Source organism: Babylonia areolata, chromosome 26 (assembly GCF_041734735.1).
Source record: "Babylonia areolata isolate BAREFJ2019XMU chromosome 26, ASM4173473v1, whole genome shotgun sequence".
NCBI lineage: Eukaryota > Metazoa > Mollusca > Gastropoda > Neogastropoda > Buccinidae > Babylonia > Babylonia areolata.
Window position 1 is genome coordinate 3,202,501 of NC_134901.1, and position 19,395 is coordinate 3,221,895.

General features: G+C 44.5%; 1 protein-coding gene across 3 annotated transcripts in view; it reads left to right on the forward strand.

Moving 5' to 3' along the window:
• LOC143300660 (oxidative stress-induced growth inhibitor 1-like) overlaps positions 1–18,147 on the forward strand; it is an 85,469-nt gene extending 67,322 nt beyond the window's left edge. For all 3 annotated transcript variants that reach the window (XM_076614490.1, XM_076614491.1, XM_076614492.1), the window contains 3 exons: positions 6,022–6,213; positions 12,067–12,152; positions 14,262–18,147. In XM_076614490.1, the coding sequence (XP_076470605.1) occupies positions 6,022–6,213; positions 12,067–12,152; positions 14,262–15,432 (1,449 nt within the window). In that variant the 3' untranslated portion in view covers positions 15,433–18,147. The remainder of the gene's footprint in view (positions 1–6,021; positions 6,214–12,066; positions 12,153–14,261) is intronic.
• Positions 18,148–19,395: the final 1,248 nt, after the last annotated feature.

The following is a 19,395-nucleotide window of genomic DNA, read 5'->3' on the forward strand; positions in this document are numbered from 1 at the left end:
GTTCAGTTATGCCTGTTCTGATTCAATGTACTTAGGACACCACCTTCTAATCCCCCTGCTAATGACAATAATAGCTTGGTCGCGGAGCCAGACTGAATGAGCGTCCCTCCCAGAGTGGAGACCACCACCACATCCCTCAAACAACAACCCCCCTTGAATCTGCCGACACTGAAGACACTGACAAGATTTGCCCCAAGCACAGAAGTGGAAGGGGTATCGAAACTGAGGTCACCATTAGAGCAGGGCATGAAAGGCCACAGACTTTGAGGCTGTTTTGTTTATATTGATGATGATGGAGGTCCATTTTGGTTTGGGACTGCGTGACAAGACTGTAATCTATGCTTCCTTTCATAATGATATCCCAGCGTTAACCAGGCCCAAGAGATACAGACACTTGCAGTGTTGGTCAGGTAATTAGAGCAACACACCTAAGACGCATCTGTGAAGTGGATGATACTCGACTGTGTGATCCCAGTCTCCCCATTTAAGCCCACAGCACACTCAACTCTGGGTAGGAGCCGGCCACGAGCCGATAAACCCACCTCCGCTGGGATTTGAACTCGCGTCCTCCCAGCCGTCAGTCCGCAACACTAACCACTTCGCCACGGCAGCTGGTTGTCATGATTTTTGTTGTTGTTGTTGTTCTGTCTTGTTTTTGTTTTGTTTCGCTGCCTCATCATCTGCTCCTGTTTCAGTGGGGTGTCTGTGTCACTCCCACACCAGAAGGCTGCACACCGGAGGAGACCCTGCACTGTGTCTTGTTGAGAGTCACTTTGGTGGTGGTCCTCATTAGTGGCAGCAAGCAAAACTTGGTTGTGCCCAGGGCCTTTAAATTGCTGGACCTTCCCCATCTCCCACAACAACCCACCTCCCCCACCTTGAAAAAAAAAAAAAAAAAAAGTTTGAGGGTGTATGGTTCAAGAGATGGTGATTTTATGCTGCTCTGTTAATTAACCTTTGCCCTGTGGGTTGGGCACTGATAGAATAGGCCCACTGCCCTGCCTTGCATGTCGTAAGAGGCGACTAAGGCAGGACCACCTCGCCCGGAGGATAAAGGGGTTTGCATAGGGTTAACTACCCTGCCTTTAAAAAAGGCCAGTTACAGAAGCATCGATGACAAAGAACCAAAACATTCACCTGGGCAAGGAAGGGTCTCCGTCCCGGAGACTTATGACGTGGTGCAGTGAAAGCCGAAAGGAAGCTGCAAGGCTGACTCCCCTTCTGACACCCAGGACAACAACGCGAGTAGCCACATGGAACATCAGGATGATGTATGAAGCAGGAAGAACCATCCAAGTAGCGAGAGAGATGAAAAATTACAAGATCGGAGTGCTAGGATTGAGCGAGACAAGGTGGCTACAGTCAGGACAGATGAGACTTTTTTTTTTTTTTTTTTTTTTTTATTGTAGTAATCATGATGATTTAAGATGACATTAATAATAAATAGCCTGGACCAGTTGTAACATAGCAACAGCATCAATTGTGTCAACTATTACAGTAATGGTATCTAGGGTAAGGCGAAAGCGAGTGGTGGCATTATAATATCATAATAATAAAGAGCATGAGTATACCACTTCTGCATTATTTGGAAAAGAAAGCTTGTAGTTGATCACATTGTAAAGACAACAGCAACCATAAAAGTTTAAAAAAAATAAAGAAATAATACATATAAGAAATAAATAAAGACCTTTTAGTACAAAGTAAGGACTGTTATACAGAATGATAACTATGGAACATGCGACATTGTGATTAAGTAACAGTTTCCATATATGGAAGGTAACTGTTCCACTTTGTACGGAAAGCATGATGGTTCATTAGTATATAAGATGCATGTTCTTCGATTTTGTATCTGTATCTGAGCTGTGTTTTAAATGCATCGAGTTGTGGTGGTTGCTTATTGAATTTACATTTGTACAGAAAGTTTTGGGCAAGTAAAATAATGAAATCTAAAATGTCATCTGTAGCAAATGTGTGTGAGTTTCCAAATAAAACTAATTCTTCACATAATTGGGCATTGTATACATTATTGCATTCGTTATTAATATCAGTTTGGAAAGCAGTCCAAAATCTCTGCACAATCTCACATCTCCAAAAAAGGTGTTCAATGGTTTCTGGATGTGATCCACAGAAGCTACATTTATCATTATGAGAGATATTCATCTGTTTCAGTGATTTGTTTGTTGCAATAATCCTATGAACTATTCTTATTTGAAACCATTTTAAGTTAACGTCACTTATTTTGTGTATTTTGTGAAATGTCTGTTTCCAATTAATGTTCAGTTGCAATAAATCATTCCATTTCTTACAGCATTTAGGGGTCATGTTGTTTTTAACTAGAGTATCGTAATAAAGTTTTGTTCCTTTTTTCACTGAATATATCATTTGTAATGATATCCTCATCTGCAAAGCAGTGTTATTATCAATTTTAATGTTTAGGTTTTTTTATATAATTTCTAACTGACCTTATGCAACCATTTAAAGTAAGGAAATTTGTTATATTTCCATGCTTTTGACTAAAATCTTCATAGGAAAGGAAACTACTATCCCCATGCACTAGATGAGAAATATTCCAGACCCCCTTTTCCATCCAATTTCTGTATGATAAAATCTTACTTCCAATTTTAATATCAGAAAGATTGGTTCTGCTAAAACTTCTTTGCTACTTAATAGTGGGACCTTCTGATAAAATTCTTTGTAGGCTTGGAAAACATGAATCCAGAACTTATTCTTATCATTAGGTGTTGGTAGACAGGGTCCATATCTATCAATATCTTCGATAACTGGATTGCTTTCTTTTATTATTATTGTCCATTTATGGTTTGAAAACTTTAATTTACGTATCCAGCTCAGTTTAAGACCTTTAATAAATTGTTTGATGTCAAACATTCCTAATCCTCCAAATCTTGTACTTTTAATTACTGTTTTTCTACTTATTCGACAGATGAGACTTTCATCTGGAGAGCAACTGCTGTATTCAGGACACACAGAGGATGGAGCCCCCCACACTGAGGGTGTGGCCCTGATGCTGGCACCGGAGGCACAGGGGGCACTCATCGGCTGGGAACCTGTCAACTCCCGCATCATCACAGCCAAGTTTACCACCAAGAAGAATGACATCAGGCTGAACATCATCCAGTGCTATGCTCCTACCAATGATGCGGAAGAAGAGAAGAAAGATGACTTCTACCAACAACTACAGACAGTGATAGACAGAAGAGGAGCCAAAGACATAACCCTACTGATGTGAGATTTCAGCGCCAAGATCGGAAGGGACAACACCGGCTACGAGGACACCATGGGGACACACGGACTGGGACAGATGAGTGAGAATGGTGAGCGCTTTGCAGACCTGTGCGCCCTGAACCAGCTGGTGATAGGAGGAAGTATCTTCCCGCACAAGCGCATCCACAAGGCCACATGGAGATCCCTGAACCACGTCACGGAGAACCACATCGACCACATCTGTATTAGCCGCAAGTTCAGGAGATCATGGCAGGATGTACAAGTGATGAGAGGAGCCAGTGTGTCATCAGACCACCACCTGCTTACGACGACAGTGAGACTTCTCCTCAAGAGATTCACCAGTGCCAACAACACTCGGACAAGGTACAATGCTGGACTGCTCAGAAACAAGGACACACAAGCAGCATTCCAGATCAGCTTTTCCAACAGGTTCCAGCCACTTCAAGAGCTGATAGAAGACGGTGAGATGGACATCGAGACAGAGTGGGAACACAGCAAAGAGCTCTGGCACGACACATGTGAAGAGGTCCTTGGCAAGAAGAAACTCAGCACAAGGAATGGATCTCTGCCAACACCATCCACAAGCTGGAAACAAGGAAAGAGAAGAAAACTTTGCTGAACACAAGCCGAACAAGAGCAACTAAGGCAAAGGTACAGGAAGAGTACACAGCAGCAGACAGAGATGTAAAGAGGAACATCAAGAAGGACAAGAGGGAATACATCAACGACCTGGCCAGTCAAGCAGAGGCAGCAGCCTGGACAGGGGAACCTGAAGGACCTGTACCTAGTGACCAAGAAGCTAACAGGCAAGTTCCAGCAGACCGACAAGCCAGTGAAGGATAAGAACGGGAACCCACTGACAACAACCGAGGAACAGCTGAAACGATGAGCAGAACACTTCAGGGAGCTGCTGAACCACCCCGCCCCTGACGCACAACTAGACATTCCACCCGCAGAGACAGAGCTGCCCGTCAGCTGCGACAAACCCTCAAAGGTAGAGATCAAGAAGGCCATCGTGACTCTGAGAAATGGGAAGGCTGCAGGGCTGGACGAGATACCAGCAGAAGCCATCAAAGCAGACATGGAAACAGCTGTCAACATGCTATACAGCCTCTTCAGCAGGATCTGGGAGAAGGAGGAGGTACCAGTCCAGTGGAAAGAAGGAATCATCATCAGGCTGCCGAAGAAAGGAGACCTCAGGGACTGCAGCTACTACCGAGGGATCATGCTCCTGTCAATGCCAGGCAAGGTTCTCAACAGGGTTCTACTGGAAAGGGTGAAAGAGGCCATCGACAGCAAGCTCTGAGACCAGCAGGCAGGCTTCCGGCGGAACAAATCCTGTGCCGACCAAATCGCCAACCTGCGCATCATCGTGGAGCAGTCGCTGGAGTGGAACTCCCCCCTATACATCAACTTCCCCACTATACATCAACTTCATAGATTATGAGAAGGCCTTCAACAGTGTGGACAGAGAGACGCTGTGGAAGCTGCTGAGGCACTACAGAGTCCCAGAGAAGATCATCTCCCTCATCCGGTGCACCTATCAAGACATGAGCTGCAGGATTGCCCACGCAGGCCAAATTTCGAGATGAAGACCGGAGTTCATCAGGGGTGCTTGCTGTCACCGTTCCTCTTCCTCCTGGTCATTGACTGGATCATGAAGACCACTACAACAGGCAGGAACAACGGTATACAGTGGAGAGTCTGGACACAGCTGGACGATCTCGACTTCGCTGACGACCTGGCGCTCCTGTCACACAACCACAGCCAGATGCAGGACAAGACCACTCGCCTGGAGACCACGTCAGCCAGGGCTCAATATCATCAAGAAGAAGACTTCTGCCAACACACCAGTCACAGTCGGTGGAGAGCCCATCAGGGAGGTGGAGTCTTTCGTCTACTTGGGAAGTGTGGTTGACATGACAGGGTGGTACGGACCGAGACGTCACAGCCAGAATCGGCAAGGCAAGAACAGCTTTCATCATGCTCAAGAACATCTTGGCATCTGGAGCAATCAGTGTGAAAACCAAACTCTGCATCTTCAACTCCAGTGTGAAGTTAGTTCTGCTCTACGTATGCGAGACATGGCGGACAACACAGACGATGCAGCAGAAGATTCAGATATTCTTCAACACCTGTCTGAGGTGCATCTACAAGATCCGATGGCAGGAGAAGATCCAAAATGAAGATCTGTGGGAGCGAGCAGGACAGGAACCAGTGGCCAAGCAGATACTGCGGAGGAAGTGGGACTGGCTCGGACACACCCTCAGGAAGCCAGCGTCCAGCATCACACGACAAGCCCTGACCTGGAACCTGCAGGGAAAGAGGAAGAGAGGCCAGCCTTGCAACAGCTGGAGGCGAGACACCGAGGCAGAGCTGAAGCAGCAAGGGACCAACTGGACTGGAATGGGCAGAAAAGCCCAGAACAGAGTGCGATGGCGAGGGGTCATCGATGGCCTATGCTCCACCAGGAGTGATGGGCAATGAAATGAATGTTGATTAACCCAATGATGGAAGGTGTGGAGAGAAAAGAGCAGATCAAAATGACTCAAGGGTCTGAGCATTCAGTTTATGAAGTACCTAACTGTTTTCAGGGAAGACAAGTGTTGTTTTAGTTTCAGAGAAAGAAAGAAAGAACAAATGAATTTTGGTATGAAACTTGATGATTTTCACTCTTTTTTATGACATGCCCTTTTCCAATTTCCCTGTCTATCTGCTCAGGATCTGTCTTTTACATAACTGTGTAATCCTTTTCTCTGTGCCTGTGGGTGCCCTCAGGACCTGGAGTTCCTGTCGGAAGGTCTGGAGGGACGGTCACCCAACCCTGTGGCCCTGTTGTGGGATGCCCTCATGCACCCAGACGCTGACCTCGGGGCAGACAGCACCCCACTGCTGTCCTGGGAGTATCACCCGTCCAAAGCCTTCTCCCATGTCGTTCTGGGCAAGATGAAAGCAGGCGGCTCATGGCAGGTAAAAAACATTAATTAATTATATTAAAAAAAATTAAAGAAGAAAGAATATATCTAAGCTTACCGTAACTGTGAGGTTGGCAGTACTGAGAGTCAGTGTAACACTGTATCAGTACTGATATCAGCATGTGAAATGATACATGAATGATAATCAAGATTACAGAAAAAGTGGCATGAAATAAATGGATTGATAAATAAAAGAATGAAGACAAATATATAAGTAATAATAGGAAAAGAAAAATGTTACAGAGGGAAATGTTTTTTGAAGTGCTCATTACCTTTCGTTTCTATCTTTCATTGTCAAAAGAAGAAGAAACATTTTTGAGTGACAGGATCTGGAAATGCTTTTTATTATTATTTTTTTTTTTTTTTTAATCAACCCTTCTTTTTTTTTGTATGGATTAGAGTTTGTGGATCTCACCCTGGTGATATTTCATCAAACTGTTTTTTTTTCTTTTTTCTTTTCTTTTTTTTTTCTGCCTGGTGGTATTTTACATTGGAATGTGTTACTGTTGTGAAGATTTATTCTGATCGTCCGTGCTTGTCAAGATCATAGCAAAACCAGTACATTCTCCTGTTGGATATTTCATAGGAGTCAAGGTATGGGCTTAGTGTGTGTGACAAGTGAACTTCAGCAAAAAGACACATGCTTCCAAGAGTAGTTGGTGTGTTGACTGAGCAAGTTTTTAACAGCTGTTTTTGTTTTTTGGGTTTTTGTGGTTTTTTGTTTAAAAAAAAAAGATTTTTAAATCAAGAGTTATATTCCTTTTCCATTAACAACAACAAAAAGAGCAGTGTTTCTTAAAAAAGAAAAAAAAAAAAGGATGAATCGTATGTGGGTCATGAAGGATTTGCCTTGAAGACTCATGTTTTTTTTGTTTTTGTTTTATGCGATTTGTGTGTGTGTGTGAGTGTGTGTGTGTGTGAGTGTGTGTGTGTGTGTGTGTGCTTTTTTTTCTTTCTTCATTTCTGTATATTTGTATTTTGTGTTTGACTGTGAAAAGCACGCTTTCATTGCCAAGATGTATGGGTACGTTGATTGCACACACCCCTTCGGGCAGGCCCACCATATGCACGTTTCCTGCTCGACAGGGGAAAAAAGTAAACAAACCGCCCTGCCCTGCACTGCAATGCAATGCAAAGAGCCAGCATGGCTTTGAATCCTCGCCAGTGTTATCTTGACATTATCATCATAACCCAATTGTGTTTGTATGTAGGCTGCAGGTTTTGTGTTTTTTTGGTGTGTCCCCCCCCCCCCCTCGACCCCCCCACTCACCCCCCCTTCGCAGCCCCCCCCCCCCCCCCCCCCTTAGAGTCAGCTTGACACTGTCCTAGTTTTTTTTTTTGCAGGGGGGTGGGGTTTTTGGTGGGGTCTTTTGATAATGTCATCATGTCATCTATGATGAATGTCGGTCAATGTCCATCTCAGTACTTTGGGTACTTTAGTAGATCATCTCAGTACTTTGGGTACTTTAGTAGATCCCTTTGTGCTGATACATACCAATAGACGATGTCGTCTAATATCACTGATAGTGAAAAGACGCTAAACTAAAGAACGAACATACGAATAGTTTTTTTTTGTTTTGTTTTTTTAAGATGGATCCTTTCACTTATTCTGATGATGAGTTTATTTTGTTTTTTCTGGTGGTGAGCAGTTGTTGCTTTTCATTGCCAAACATTGATTTAGTGCAAGGAGAGGTTCTGACAGACTGACACATATAAAAATTTGGTGACATTGGTAGCCAGGCGCCACGCTGACAAGTGACACAACTCACACATGGAGCTTTTCTGGTGCAGTAACACTTGTTTCCGCAACACTTAGAGCTTTCCTGCTGCAGTGACACTGTGCGGCAACACTTAGAGCTTTTCTGCTGCAGTGACACTCTTTGCTGCAACACTTAGAGCTTTCCTGCTGCAGTGACACTCTTTGCTGCAACACTTAGAGCTTTCCTGCTGCAGTGACACTCTTTGCTGCAACACTTAGAGCTTTCCTGCTGCAGTGACACTCTGTGCTGCAACGCTTAGAGCTTTCCTGCTGCAGTGACACTCTTTGCTGCAACACTTAGAGCTTTCCTGCTGCAGTGACACTCTTTGCTGCAACACTTAGAGCTTTCCTGCTGCAGTGACACTCTTTGCTGCAACACTTAGAGCTTTCCTGCTGCAGTGACACTGTGCGGCAACACTTAGAGCTTTTCTGCTGCAGTGACACTCTTTGCCGCAACACTTAGAGCTTTCCTGCTGCAGTGACACTCTTTGCTGCAACACTTAGAGCTTTCCTGCTGCAGTGACACTCTTTGCTGCAACACTTAGAGCTTTCCTGCTGCAGTGACACTGTGCGGCAACACTTAGAGCTTTTCTGCTGCAGTGACACTCTTTGCCGCAACACTTAGAGCTTTTCTGCTGCAGTGACACTGTGCGGCAACACTTAGAGTTTTTTCTGCTGTAGTGACACTCTTTGCCGCAACACTTAGAGCTTTTCTGCTGCAGTGACACTCTTTGCCGCAACACTTAGAGCTTTTCTGCTGCAGTGACACTCTTTGCTGCAACACTTAGAGATTTCCTGCTGCAGTGACACTGTGCGGCAACACTTAGAGCTTTTCTGCTGCAGTGACACTCTTTGCCGCAACACTTAGAGCTTTCCTGCTGCAGTGACACTCTTTGCTGCAACACTTAGAGCTTTCCTGCTGCAGTGACACTGTGCGGCAACACTTAGAGCTTTCCTGCTGCAGTGACACTCTTTGCTGCAACACTTAGAGCTTTTCTGCTGTAGTGACACTGTGCGGCAACACTTAGAGCTTTCCTGCTGCAGTGACACTGTGCGGCAACACTTAGAGCTTTCCTGCTGCAGTGACACTGTGCGGCAACACTTAGAGCTTTCCTGCTGCAGTGACACTGTGCGGCAACACTTAGAGCTTTCCTGCTGCAGTGACACTGTGCGGCAACACTTAGAGCTTTCCTGCTGCAGTGACACTGTGCGGCAACACTTAGAGCTTTCCTGCTGCAGTGACACTCTTTGCTGCAACACTTCTTTCCTGCTGCAGTGACACTGTGCGGCAACACTTAGAACTTTTCTGCTGCAGTGACACTCTTTGCTGCAACACTTAGAGCTTTTCTGCTGTAGTGACACTGTGCGGCAACACTTAGAGCTTTCCTGCTGCAGTGACACTCTTTGCTGCAACACTTCTTTCCTGCTGCAGTGACACTGTGCGGCAACACTTAGAGCTTTCCTGCTGCAGTGACACTCTTTGCTGCAACACTTAGAGCTTTCCTGCTGCAGTGACACTGTGCGGCAACACTTAGAGCTTTTCTGCTGCAGTGACACTCTTTGTCGCAACACTTAGAGCTTTTCTGCTGCAGTGACACTCTTTGCCGCAACACTTAGAGCTTTTCTGCTGCAGTGACACTCTGTGCTGCAACGCTTAGAGCTTTTCTGCTGTAGTGACACTCTTTGCTGCGACACTTAGAGCTTTCTGCTGTAGTGACACTCTTTGCCGCAACACTTAGAGATTTCTGCTGCAGTGACACTCTGTGCCGCGACACTTAGAGCTTTTCTGCTGTATTGACACTCTTTGCCGCAACACTTAGAGCTTTTCTGCTGCAGTGACACTCTTTGCCGCAACACTTAGAGCTTTTCTGCTGTAGTGACACTGTGCGGCAACACTTAGAGTTTTTTCTGCTGTAGTGACACTCTTTGCCGCGACACTTAGAGCTTTCCTGCTGCAGTGACACTCTTTGCCGCAACACTTAGAGCTTTCCTGCTGCAGTGACACTCTTTGCCGCGACACTTAGAGCTTCCCTGCTGCAGTGACACTCTTTGCCGCGACACTTAGAGCTTTCTGCTGTAGTGACACTGTGCGGCAACACTTAGAGTTTTTTCTGCTGTAGTGACACTCTTTGCCGCAACACTTAGAGCTTCCCTGCTGCAGTGACACTCTTTGCCGCAACACTTAGAGCTTTCTGCTGCGATGACTCTCCGAACCTGGAAGTGTGATGTTGATGGCAGTGAAAAAAAAAAATGAAACAGCAACAATGGTTGACTCATCAAAGCTGGACTTCCTGTTTATCATCTTGATGCAGGCCTTTATATATGAAATAATTATGCTGCTGCTTATGTGTTGTTGAAATTAGAATTATTTAAGATGCAATCTTGAGGATTTGCCTCATTATCCAAAGCACCTTTTTCAGTTGGTAATAAATGCAATATGTATTTGCATGTATTGGCATATATATATATATATATATATATATATATATATATATATATCATAAAATGCCACGCAAAAAATGCCTTTGAATTGTAAGATTTGGTGATTTGCATGCATCTGTTTCTAATAAATGTTATGTTACAGTGCATGATGATGTGGTGTGTTACAGCTCATGGTGCATGATGATGTGGTGTGTGACAGCTCATGGTGCATGATGATGTGGTGTGTTACAGTACATGATGATGTGTTGTGTTACAGTGCATGATGATGTGGTGTGTGACAGCTCATGGTGCATAATGATGTGGTGTGTTACAGTGCATGATGATGTGGTGTGTTACAGCTCATGGTGCATGATGATGTGGTGTGTGACAGCTCATAGTGCATGATGATGTGGTGTGTTACAGTGCATGATGATGTGGTGTGTTACAGTGCATGGTGCATGATGATGTGGTGTGTTACAGCGCATGGTGTGTGTTACAGTACATGATGATGTGGTGTGTTACAGTACATGGTGCATGATGATGTGTGTTACAGTGCATGGTGCATGATGATGTGGTGTGTTACAGTACATGATGATGATGTGTGTTACAGTGCATGGTGAATGATGATGTGTGTTACAGCGCATGATGATGTGGTGTGTTACAGCGCATGGTGCATGATGATGTGGTGTGTTACAGCGCATGGTGCATGATGATGTGGTGTGTTACAGCGCATGGTGCATGATGATGTGGTGTGTTACAGCTCATGGTGCATGATGATGTGGTGTGTTACAGCGCATGGTGCATGATGATGTGGTGTGTTACAGCGCATGGTGCATGATGATGTGGTGTGTTACAGCGCATGGTGCATGATGATGTGGTGTGTTACAGCTCATGGTGCATGATGATGTAGTGCGTTACAGCGCATGGTGCATGATGATGTGGTGTGTTACAGCGCATGGTGCATGATGATGTGGTGTGTTACAGCGCATGGTGCATGATAATGTAGTGTGTTACAGTGCATGGTGCATGGTGATGTGGTGTGTTACAGCGCATGGTGCATGATGATGTGGTGTGTGACAGCTCATAGTGCATGATGATGTGGTGTGTTACAGTGCATGATGATGTGGTGTGTTACAGTGCATGGTGCATGATGATGTGGTGTGTTACAGCGCATGGTGTGTGTTACAGTACATGATGATGTGGTGTGTTACAGTACATGGTGCATGATGATGTGTGTTACAGTGCATGGTGCATGATGATGTGGTGTGTTACAGTACATGATGATGATGTGTGTTACAGTGCATGGTGAATGATGATGTGTGTTACAGCGCATGATGATGTGGTGTGTTACAGCGCATGGTGCATGATGATGTGGTGTGTTACAGCGCATGGTGCATGATGATGTGGTGTGTTACAGCGCATGGTGCATGATGATGTGGTGTGTTACAGCGCATGGTGCATGATGATGTAGTGTGTTACAGCGCATGGTGTGTGTTACAGTACATGATGATGTGGTGTGTTACAGTACATGGTGCATGATGATGTGTGTTACAGTACATGGTGCATGATGATGTGGTGTGTTACAGTACATGATGATGATGTGTGTTACAGTGCATGGTGAATGATGATGTGGTGTGTTACAGCGCATGATGATGTGGTGTGTTACAGCGCATGGAGGGCGCCATGCAGACCCTCAGCCAGAGCAACTGGATGGAGCTGCCCGACCTGCCCTTCAGACAGTGGCTGGCCAAGAGGTGAGCGGCGGCCGGCACTGCCTGCAGTGTTGTTTTGAAAGTTTTCTTCACAAAACTGATGCACTCCTTTATCATTTCCATATTTCTGTGTACCTGCAAGACGTGGACCTTGACTACTGAACCAGAGAATAAGACCCAAGAAATAAACTTTTTAGCTTTGCCGTGAGACGAGATGCTTCTGGAAGATCAGTGGTATCGTGCACAGGGACTGCATCACAAACGATGAAGTGCATAGAAGACTCGAGCAATCTGTTGGGCCACATGATGAGTTTCAGTTTCCGTTTCAGTAGCTCAAGGAGGCGTCACTGCGTACGGACAAATCCATATACGCTACACCACATCTGCCAAGCAGATGCCTGACCAGCAGCGTAACCCAACGCGCTTTGTCAGGCCTTGAGAAAAAATAAAATAAAATAAAATAAATAAATAATAATAATATAATTTTTTTTTAAATAAATAAATAATAATAATAATAATGAAAATAAAATAAATAAATAGATAAATAAATAAATAAAATAAATAAATAGATAAAAAAGACAACAATGATGATAAATAAGCAAATAAATGTTTAAAAAAAAAAAAAAAAAAAAAAAAAAAAAAGCCACATGATGATCTGCTGACAACTGTAAAGAAAAGGAAATTGAAGGGGTATGGCCACGTCTCACCTTCATCACGACTAGCGAAGACCTTCCTGCACAGGGAACAGTGCAGGTGAGCAAGCAGAAGAGTCCGGCAGAAGAAGAGATGGGAGGACAACATCTCAGAGTGGACAGGTCTGACCCTGAGTGAGACAGTCAGGACAGACAACCACGAGGGATGGAGGAGGCTGGCTGCCAAGTGTGTGATGCCCCCACGGTCTATGAGACTAGGGGACAGATAGATAAACAGACAGGTTAACAGACAGATAGATAAATAGACAGGTTAACAGACAGATAGATAAATAGACAGACAGGTTAACAGACAGATAGATAAATAGACAGGTTAACAGTACATGAGGAGGCGCTGCAGCGGAATTGCTGATCCAGTGTTGACTTGTGACCAGGACTTGTGAGGCCCTGTTTCAGCATGGTGCTGTGTGTCCTTGGGTAAGGCTCTTTGCTCCAGTTTTCCTCACTTCAGCCAGGTGGGAAAGGCTCTTTGTTCCAGTTTTCCTCACTTGAGCCAGGTGGGAAAGGCTCTTTGCTCCAGTTTTCCTCACTTCAGCCAGGTGGGAAAGGCTCTTTGCTCCAGTTTTCCTCACTTCAGCCAGGTGGGAAAGGCTCTTTGTTCCAGTTTTCCTCACTTCAGCCAGGTGGGAAAGGCTCTTTGCTCCAGTTTTCCTCACTTCAGCCAGGTGGGAAAGGCTCTTTGCTCCAGTTTTCCTCACTTCAGCCAGGTGGGAAAGGCTCTTTGCTCCAGTTTTCTCACTTCAGCCAGGTGGGAAAGGCTCTTTGCTCCAGTTTTCCTCACTTGAGCCAGGTGGGAAAGGCTCTTTGCTCCAGTTTTCCTCACTTCAGCCAGGTGGGAAAGGCTCTTTGCTCCAGTTTTCCTCACTTCAGCCAGGTGGGAAAGGGTATTTGACTGACCCAATGGCCACTGAAGGCTGTGCTACCTTTGACTTTAACCACAAAAAACAAAAGAATTGTGTTTAAGGTCATGTAACAGTTAAAAAAAAAATTAAAAGTTCAAGTTGCCTTTCATGTGCATTCATATCCATTATGTCTAGGGCTTGGCATAGATGGACAGAATCTTTATTGTGCATGTTTGATCTTCTGCATCATGTGTACACACAAACAGGGTTTAGGAACTAGCAGGTCTGCACATATGTTGACCTGGGAAATCTCCACCTTTACACACTTGGTGCACCAAAACAGGGATCAAATTCAGGAAGCTCCAGCAAGAATACAGCACTCTAACCATGTGGCCATCGCACCCATCTGATTTCTGACATTACATGACATGAAGTGATAGGCCATGATGTGATATGATAGGATAGAATATGCTGTGCTATGATATGTCTTCATGCAGGCTTGCATTTATGTTGTTTCTATGTGTGTGAAACGATTGCTGTGTACTTCATCATGAATGTGACGACACTGTGTGATTTACTGTTGTCTGGTGATGACGCAGGCATCGCAGGCTGGCCCTCAGCAGCCGACGAGCGACGACGGGGGATGTGCGGGATTACTACGAAGACTACGTGAGCAGCAAGGGGCTGAGGGATCACTTCCAGGACTACCACGTCGTCACCTCCATCCAGAAAGCCTTCCACACCCGCAACGGCGCAGACAGCGAGAGTGGGGAGGTGGAGCCTTGCTGCCAGAACATCCGGGAGAACCACCACTTCCTGTGGGAAGTGCGCGGCTACAGAATCATCAGTCACCCCTCCAGCAGGGGCGAGTCATCAGGAAGGAACGGTGACGAGAGCGAGGAGGAGGAGGAGGAGACGGATGAAGGATGCTTGGACAGCAGTGTGGAAGACTTGTCGGACGCCATGGGGGATCTGTTCCAGATGGTGGAGCGGGAAGAGTTCTGCTATGTGACCCCCAACGTGGTACTGGCCACGGGGACCTATGACATTCCCAACCGCCTGGGGGTGAGGGGGGAGAGCTTCCCCTCTGTCATCCACTCCCTCAGCGCCTTTGAGGAGCACCTGACCCGCGGGGACCTGACCTGCACCTCAGCGCCCATCTGTGTGGTGGGGGCGGGGCTGAGTGCGGCAGATGCCATCCTGATGGCATTGGAGATCGGCCTGCCCGTGCTGCACGTCTTCCGCTGCGGCCCCAAGGACCCCAACCTCATCTTCCGCAAGCTGCCGCAGTCCATCTACCCCGAGTACCACCGCGTGGCTATGCTGATGAAAGGGGAAGAAGAGCACGAGCTGTACCAGGCGTATCCCCGGCACCGCGTGGTGGAAATCGGGGAGGAGATGGTGCTGCTCAAGCCCATCCAGCCCTCCTCCTCCTTCAGCCCCCCAACCCGCAGCCCCTCCCCTCCTGGGTCAGAGCAGTCCCTCATCCCGGTAGATGTGTCGTGCGCGGTGATCATGGTGGGGTCGCGCCCGGACCTGTCCTTCCTGCCTGGAGGTGGGCGGAACCTGGGCATCGTGTCCAAGTGGCCCATCGACAGCAAGCACAACCCCATCGATGTCAACCCCTACTCCTACCAGTCCACGCATGAGCGGGGGCTCTTCGCCATGGGGCCCCTCATCGGGGACAACTTTGTGCGCTTCGGGATCGGGGGGGCCCTGGGCATCGTCAGTCACTTGGTCTCGGAGGAGGAGGATGGCAGTAGTGTCTGAATGTGTTGCTTAGAACTGTTACAGCTTGTGTGGTGGAGGGGACTCTTTAAGAAAAACAGAATAGTTTCACATGATCTGGTGATGTACTTTTCTTCCTTTTTTTTTCTTTTTTTTTTTAGAATGTGAAAGCAGACATTACAGTTCATTATTTTATATGTGAAGTTATATATCTTCTTAATATCTTACTAAAGGTTTGGACAGTGTGCAGACTAACGTATGCTTCATTAGATTGGACTGTTAACGCCAGCATCCGCTTGTTTCAAGGGAAGTAAAAAAGCTGGCTTTGTAATTAGACTATTCGTTTGTGCCAAATCTAACTTGTTCTTTTAATGGTTTTTTTTTCTTTTCTTGGGACTCTGTACGGCTTTGTTTGAAATGATTTTGATCACTGTCAGGTTTTGATCATTTGTTTAAATCATTTTGAAATAAAACATAATGAAAAGAAAAAAAGAGTAGTTAAATGCCTGGAATGGAGATCCTCTTTGCGTTGATCTCTGAATCAGTTTTAGAAAGGTTTGACCAAGAAACACTACCGAAGAGAAGAACTGATACAGAGGGTGCTCTTCAAGCAGGATTGTTCTCCAGCTAAAGTCTGAAACGCAGATACCAAACAAGTTCATTCATGAGAGGGGAGGGGTACAAGAGGAAATCATTCCAGGGAAAATAATTACATTCATGATCTTGATGTTGTTTTGAAGGAGCAAGTTTTGTTTTATCGTCACCCAAAAGTCTCTTAAGGGAAGTAGACATTACTGTCCAGCTGCTGTCAAGGTCATGGAGGGAGGCCTTACTATGCAAAGGCGATTCAAACCGTCATATTTTTATGCGGCAACACCTTCCCTCCTGAGGCTGATGTTAGTCTCAGTGAAATTCCACAGATCCGAAAAGAAAATAATGTGAAAATCACATGCGAAGAATTAATGCAAGATTTGTGTGCGAAGAAAAGAGAGACATCCATCCATGGACTTGAAATTTACTGGCCAGTTCTGAATGAAACCCTGGTGGCACCAGTGCATTCAAAGCACACACCCCGTGTCGAAAATGAGAGCATTTTGAATGCAGTCCTGTTGCTGTGGAAGAATAAATGGGAAGCAAAGAGGAAGTACTGATTTGGGTTGAACAGTATTTTGAAGTTCAGGCAGTAGCATGGTGCTCACAACCTGATCTTGGAGCTTGGTTTTGATGCAGATCTCTTTAAGAAATGTCCACAGCTAACAAGGGAACAGCTTGCTCAAGTAGTAGACCTGGTTCCTGTGGGGATCTCATTAAGCACTGCTTCAGTCAAAAGGGAATCTGCCTAAAGACAGGTCAAGTTTGCATGCAAAGTCAAGTATTGCTCCCTAGTGCAAAATAAAAGTTAAATGAATTTACGAGATGATAGAAAGTTTGATGCAATTTTGTTTTCATTCTGTCAGTATGAAGTTGACATGCGAATTTGGATCCGTTTTTTGTATCTGTGGAGTTTCACCTGTAGATGTAAGAAGCTGTTTCTCATCGTCTGCTGAAACCACTGCCTGAATATGGTACATCATTATGATGTGAAATATTCTTTATGATACAGCCTCTTGTGGTAGGAGGGGGTCAGGGGGGAGGAAAAAAGTGCTGCTGGTTTTGCTGTTAATGGTACTCTGGTATCATTATTATTATTGTTATTATTGTCAACTTGTGCAATGTTTACAATCAAAATTTCAATGAAATGTTGAATAGTTTCTGATTTATAACACCATGCACAACAATACTTTTTTGTATTCATTTCTGTTTCAGATTTAGCAATGGCACAGTGTACTTTTCTTTCTTTTTTGTAATATTATATACATTGTTCCCCATCTTGAATGAATGCTGATATATTTTGATGCATACATGTGCTGCTGTTGGTAAGGTCCAATGAAGAATGGCTTTTTTTTATATATATACAAGCAGGCCAGAGATGTTTATTTTTTTTAATTTTCTTATTCTTTTAGATGACAATGAAACTGTTGTTTTTTTCCTCTTGCATGTATTCTTTACTGTTTTTCATGTGAATACAGTTGATTAACTTTGTTGTTGTTGATACAGAATGTATGCTTGGCTAACATGTTGGTATATCCATGTTTTATGAGAGAGAAAGGGGCTCAAGATTTCTGTACCCACTCTGTGTGTGTCTGTGTGCGTGTATCTTGCTGTGAAACTGAACTCCATGTATTTTCATTTCTAGGAGTGTTCTTGGATCAGGGAATGTGATACCATTCTGTGTGCAACACCAACGATAATAATGCATGTTATTTCTGCAACAACAAAAAAAGAAAGAAAAAAAAGTGCCAGTATGCTGTGATATACTTGCTTACCTCATAGAAACACTGCTTTCTCAACAGACTTGTCAGGTAAGAATTTCAACTTAGAGTGACGACCTTATTAACATAGCAGAACAAAAGGGAATTTTTAAAAAAAACAAAAACTGCTTAATTTAGTCTTGCCAGACTGACATTGTAAAAGTTGCTGGTGACTCTGCTGTTATGAGCAGTGCACAACCTTTTTAAAAGAAAAAAAAATTGTTCATAATATCTTATTGTTAGTATGAAGAGCAACCATAATCCTACCGGCACGGTCAAATGTCAATCAGGTGGCTGGGAAATCCATATCGCAGTGATGACTTTTCAGTTCAGTTCAGTTCAGTTGCTCAAGGAGGCGTCACTGTGTTCAGACAAATCCATAAGCGCAACTCCACATCTGCTAAGCAAATGTGATTGCAGTGGTGCGGCCATGATTCCTATACATTGGTGAATGCATTGTCTGCCACGCAGGAGGTGGGGAGGAGAGGGTAAAGGGAAGATCATCCTGTTTCTAGCTTTTAGAATGTGTTGTCATTTGCTCATATTTTTTCCTGTAAAAAAAAGGGGGGTGGGGTTGGGGGAGGGTATGTGTGGGTGGGGGGGGTGGGTGCCGGGTTCATCTAATACATATTGTTATATTTGTATCAGATGGCACTGTAACATAATGGTTAGTGCTTTAACTTTGATCTGAAAGGTCTCAAGTTCGAATCCTGGCAGCAAGTTGTGGTTGGGTCGAGAGTGGAGACGTCTTGGTTTCTTAGGCCACCAGTTGTACAGACCCACCAGTGCCTTAAAATAGTTGATTCCTGGTTGTTGGTTTTTTTGTGTTTGTGTGTGTGCGTGTGTGTGTGTGTGCACGCGTGTCCAGAAGACAAACTGTTAAAGATCAGCAACCCCTTGATCTAGTCAGCGTATGGTTGTCATACAAGATGTTCTTATGCCTTGCGCTAACCCTCAGAACAGTGTATGGCTGTCTGAATGCAGAGTAAAGTCAGTGCTGTGTGTAATAATCAAAAGCCCACCAAACAAACTGAGAAAGTATGGGAACATTTTGGAGTCTATGGGAACTTGCATGGTTGGTGGGAACATCAACGAAACAAAAACAGGTAGGATCCAGTTTATTTTAGCCGTGTTCACATTAAGGTTCATGCAGGATTTAAATTATAATCATCTTGGGCCAAAAGTTATCTTTTACAAGCCTGAGCCTTTATTTTTTTTAAAGTCCTAATATTAAGGGCTTTGAAAAAAGGCATGTCTGGTTATATATATATCTTCTTTTTTTTTCGTATATACATATATATATGTGTGTGTTGTTTTTTTTAACGAATTCTCAAAATTTTATGAACCTGTATTCATGACAGAATTAAATAAATAGGATTTCTTTCAATGGCATTAGATATTTGGTACCTAATACTGAAATGAGAAATGTCCCCATTTATACAGGTTTAAAGTCTGTTGATCTGCAGTTAACTAAAGCATGCTTTTCCATAGGTGTATGTGTGTGCATGTGTGTTCCTATTTGTTTGGGTTTTGTCAAGCACTTTATTAGTGTTGTGAGAGATTGCAAAGTGTTTTCATTTCAGTTCAAGTCATACAAGGTGTTCTGAGGTCATAAAAGTTTTGCATCAAGCCACAGCATGCACTTGCTCTGGGT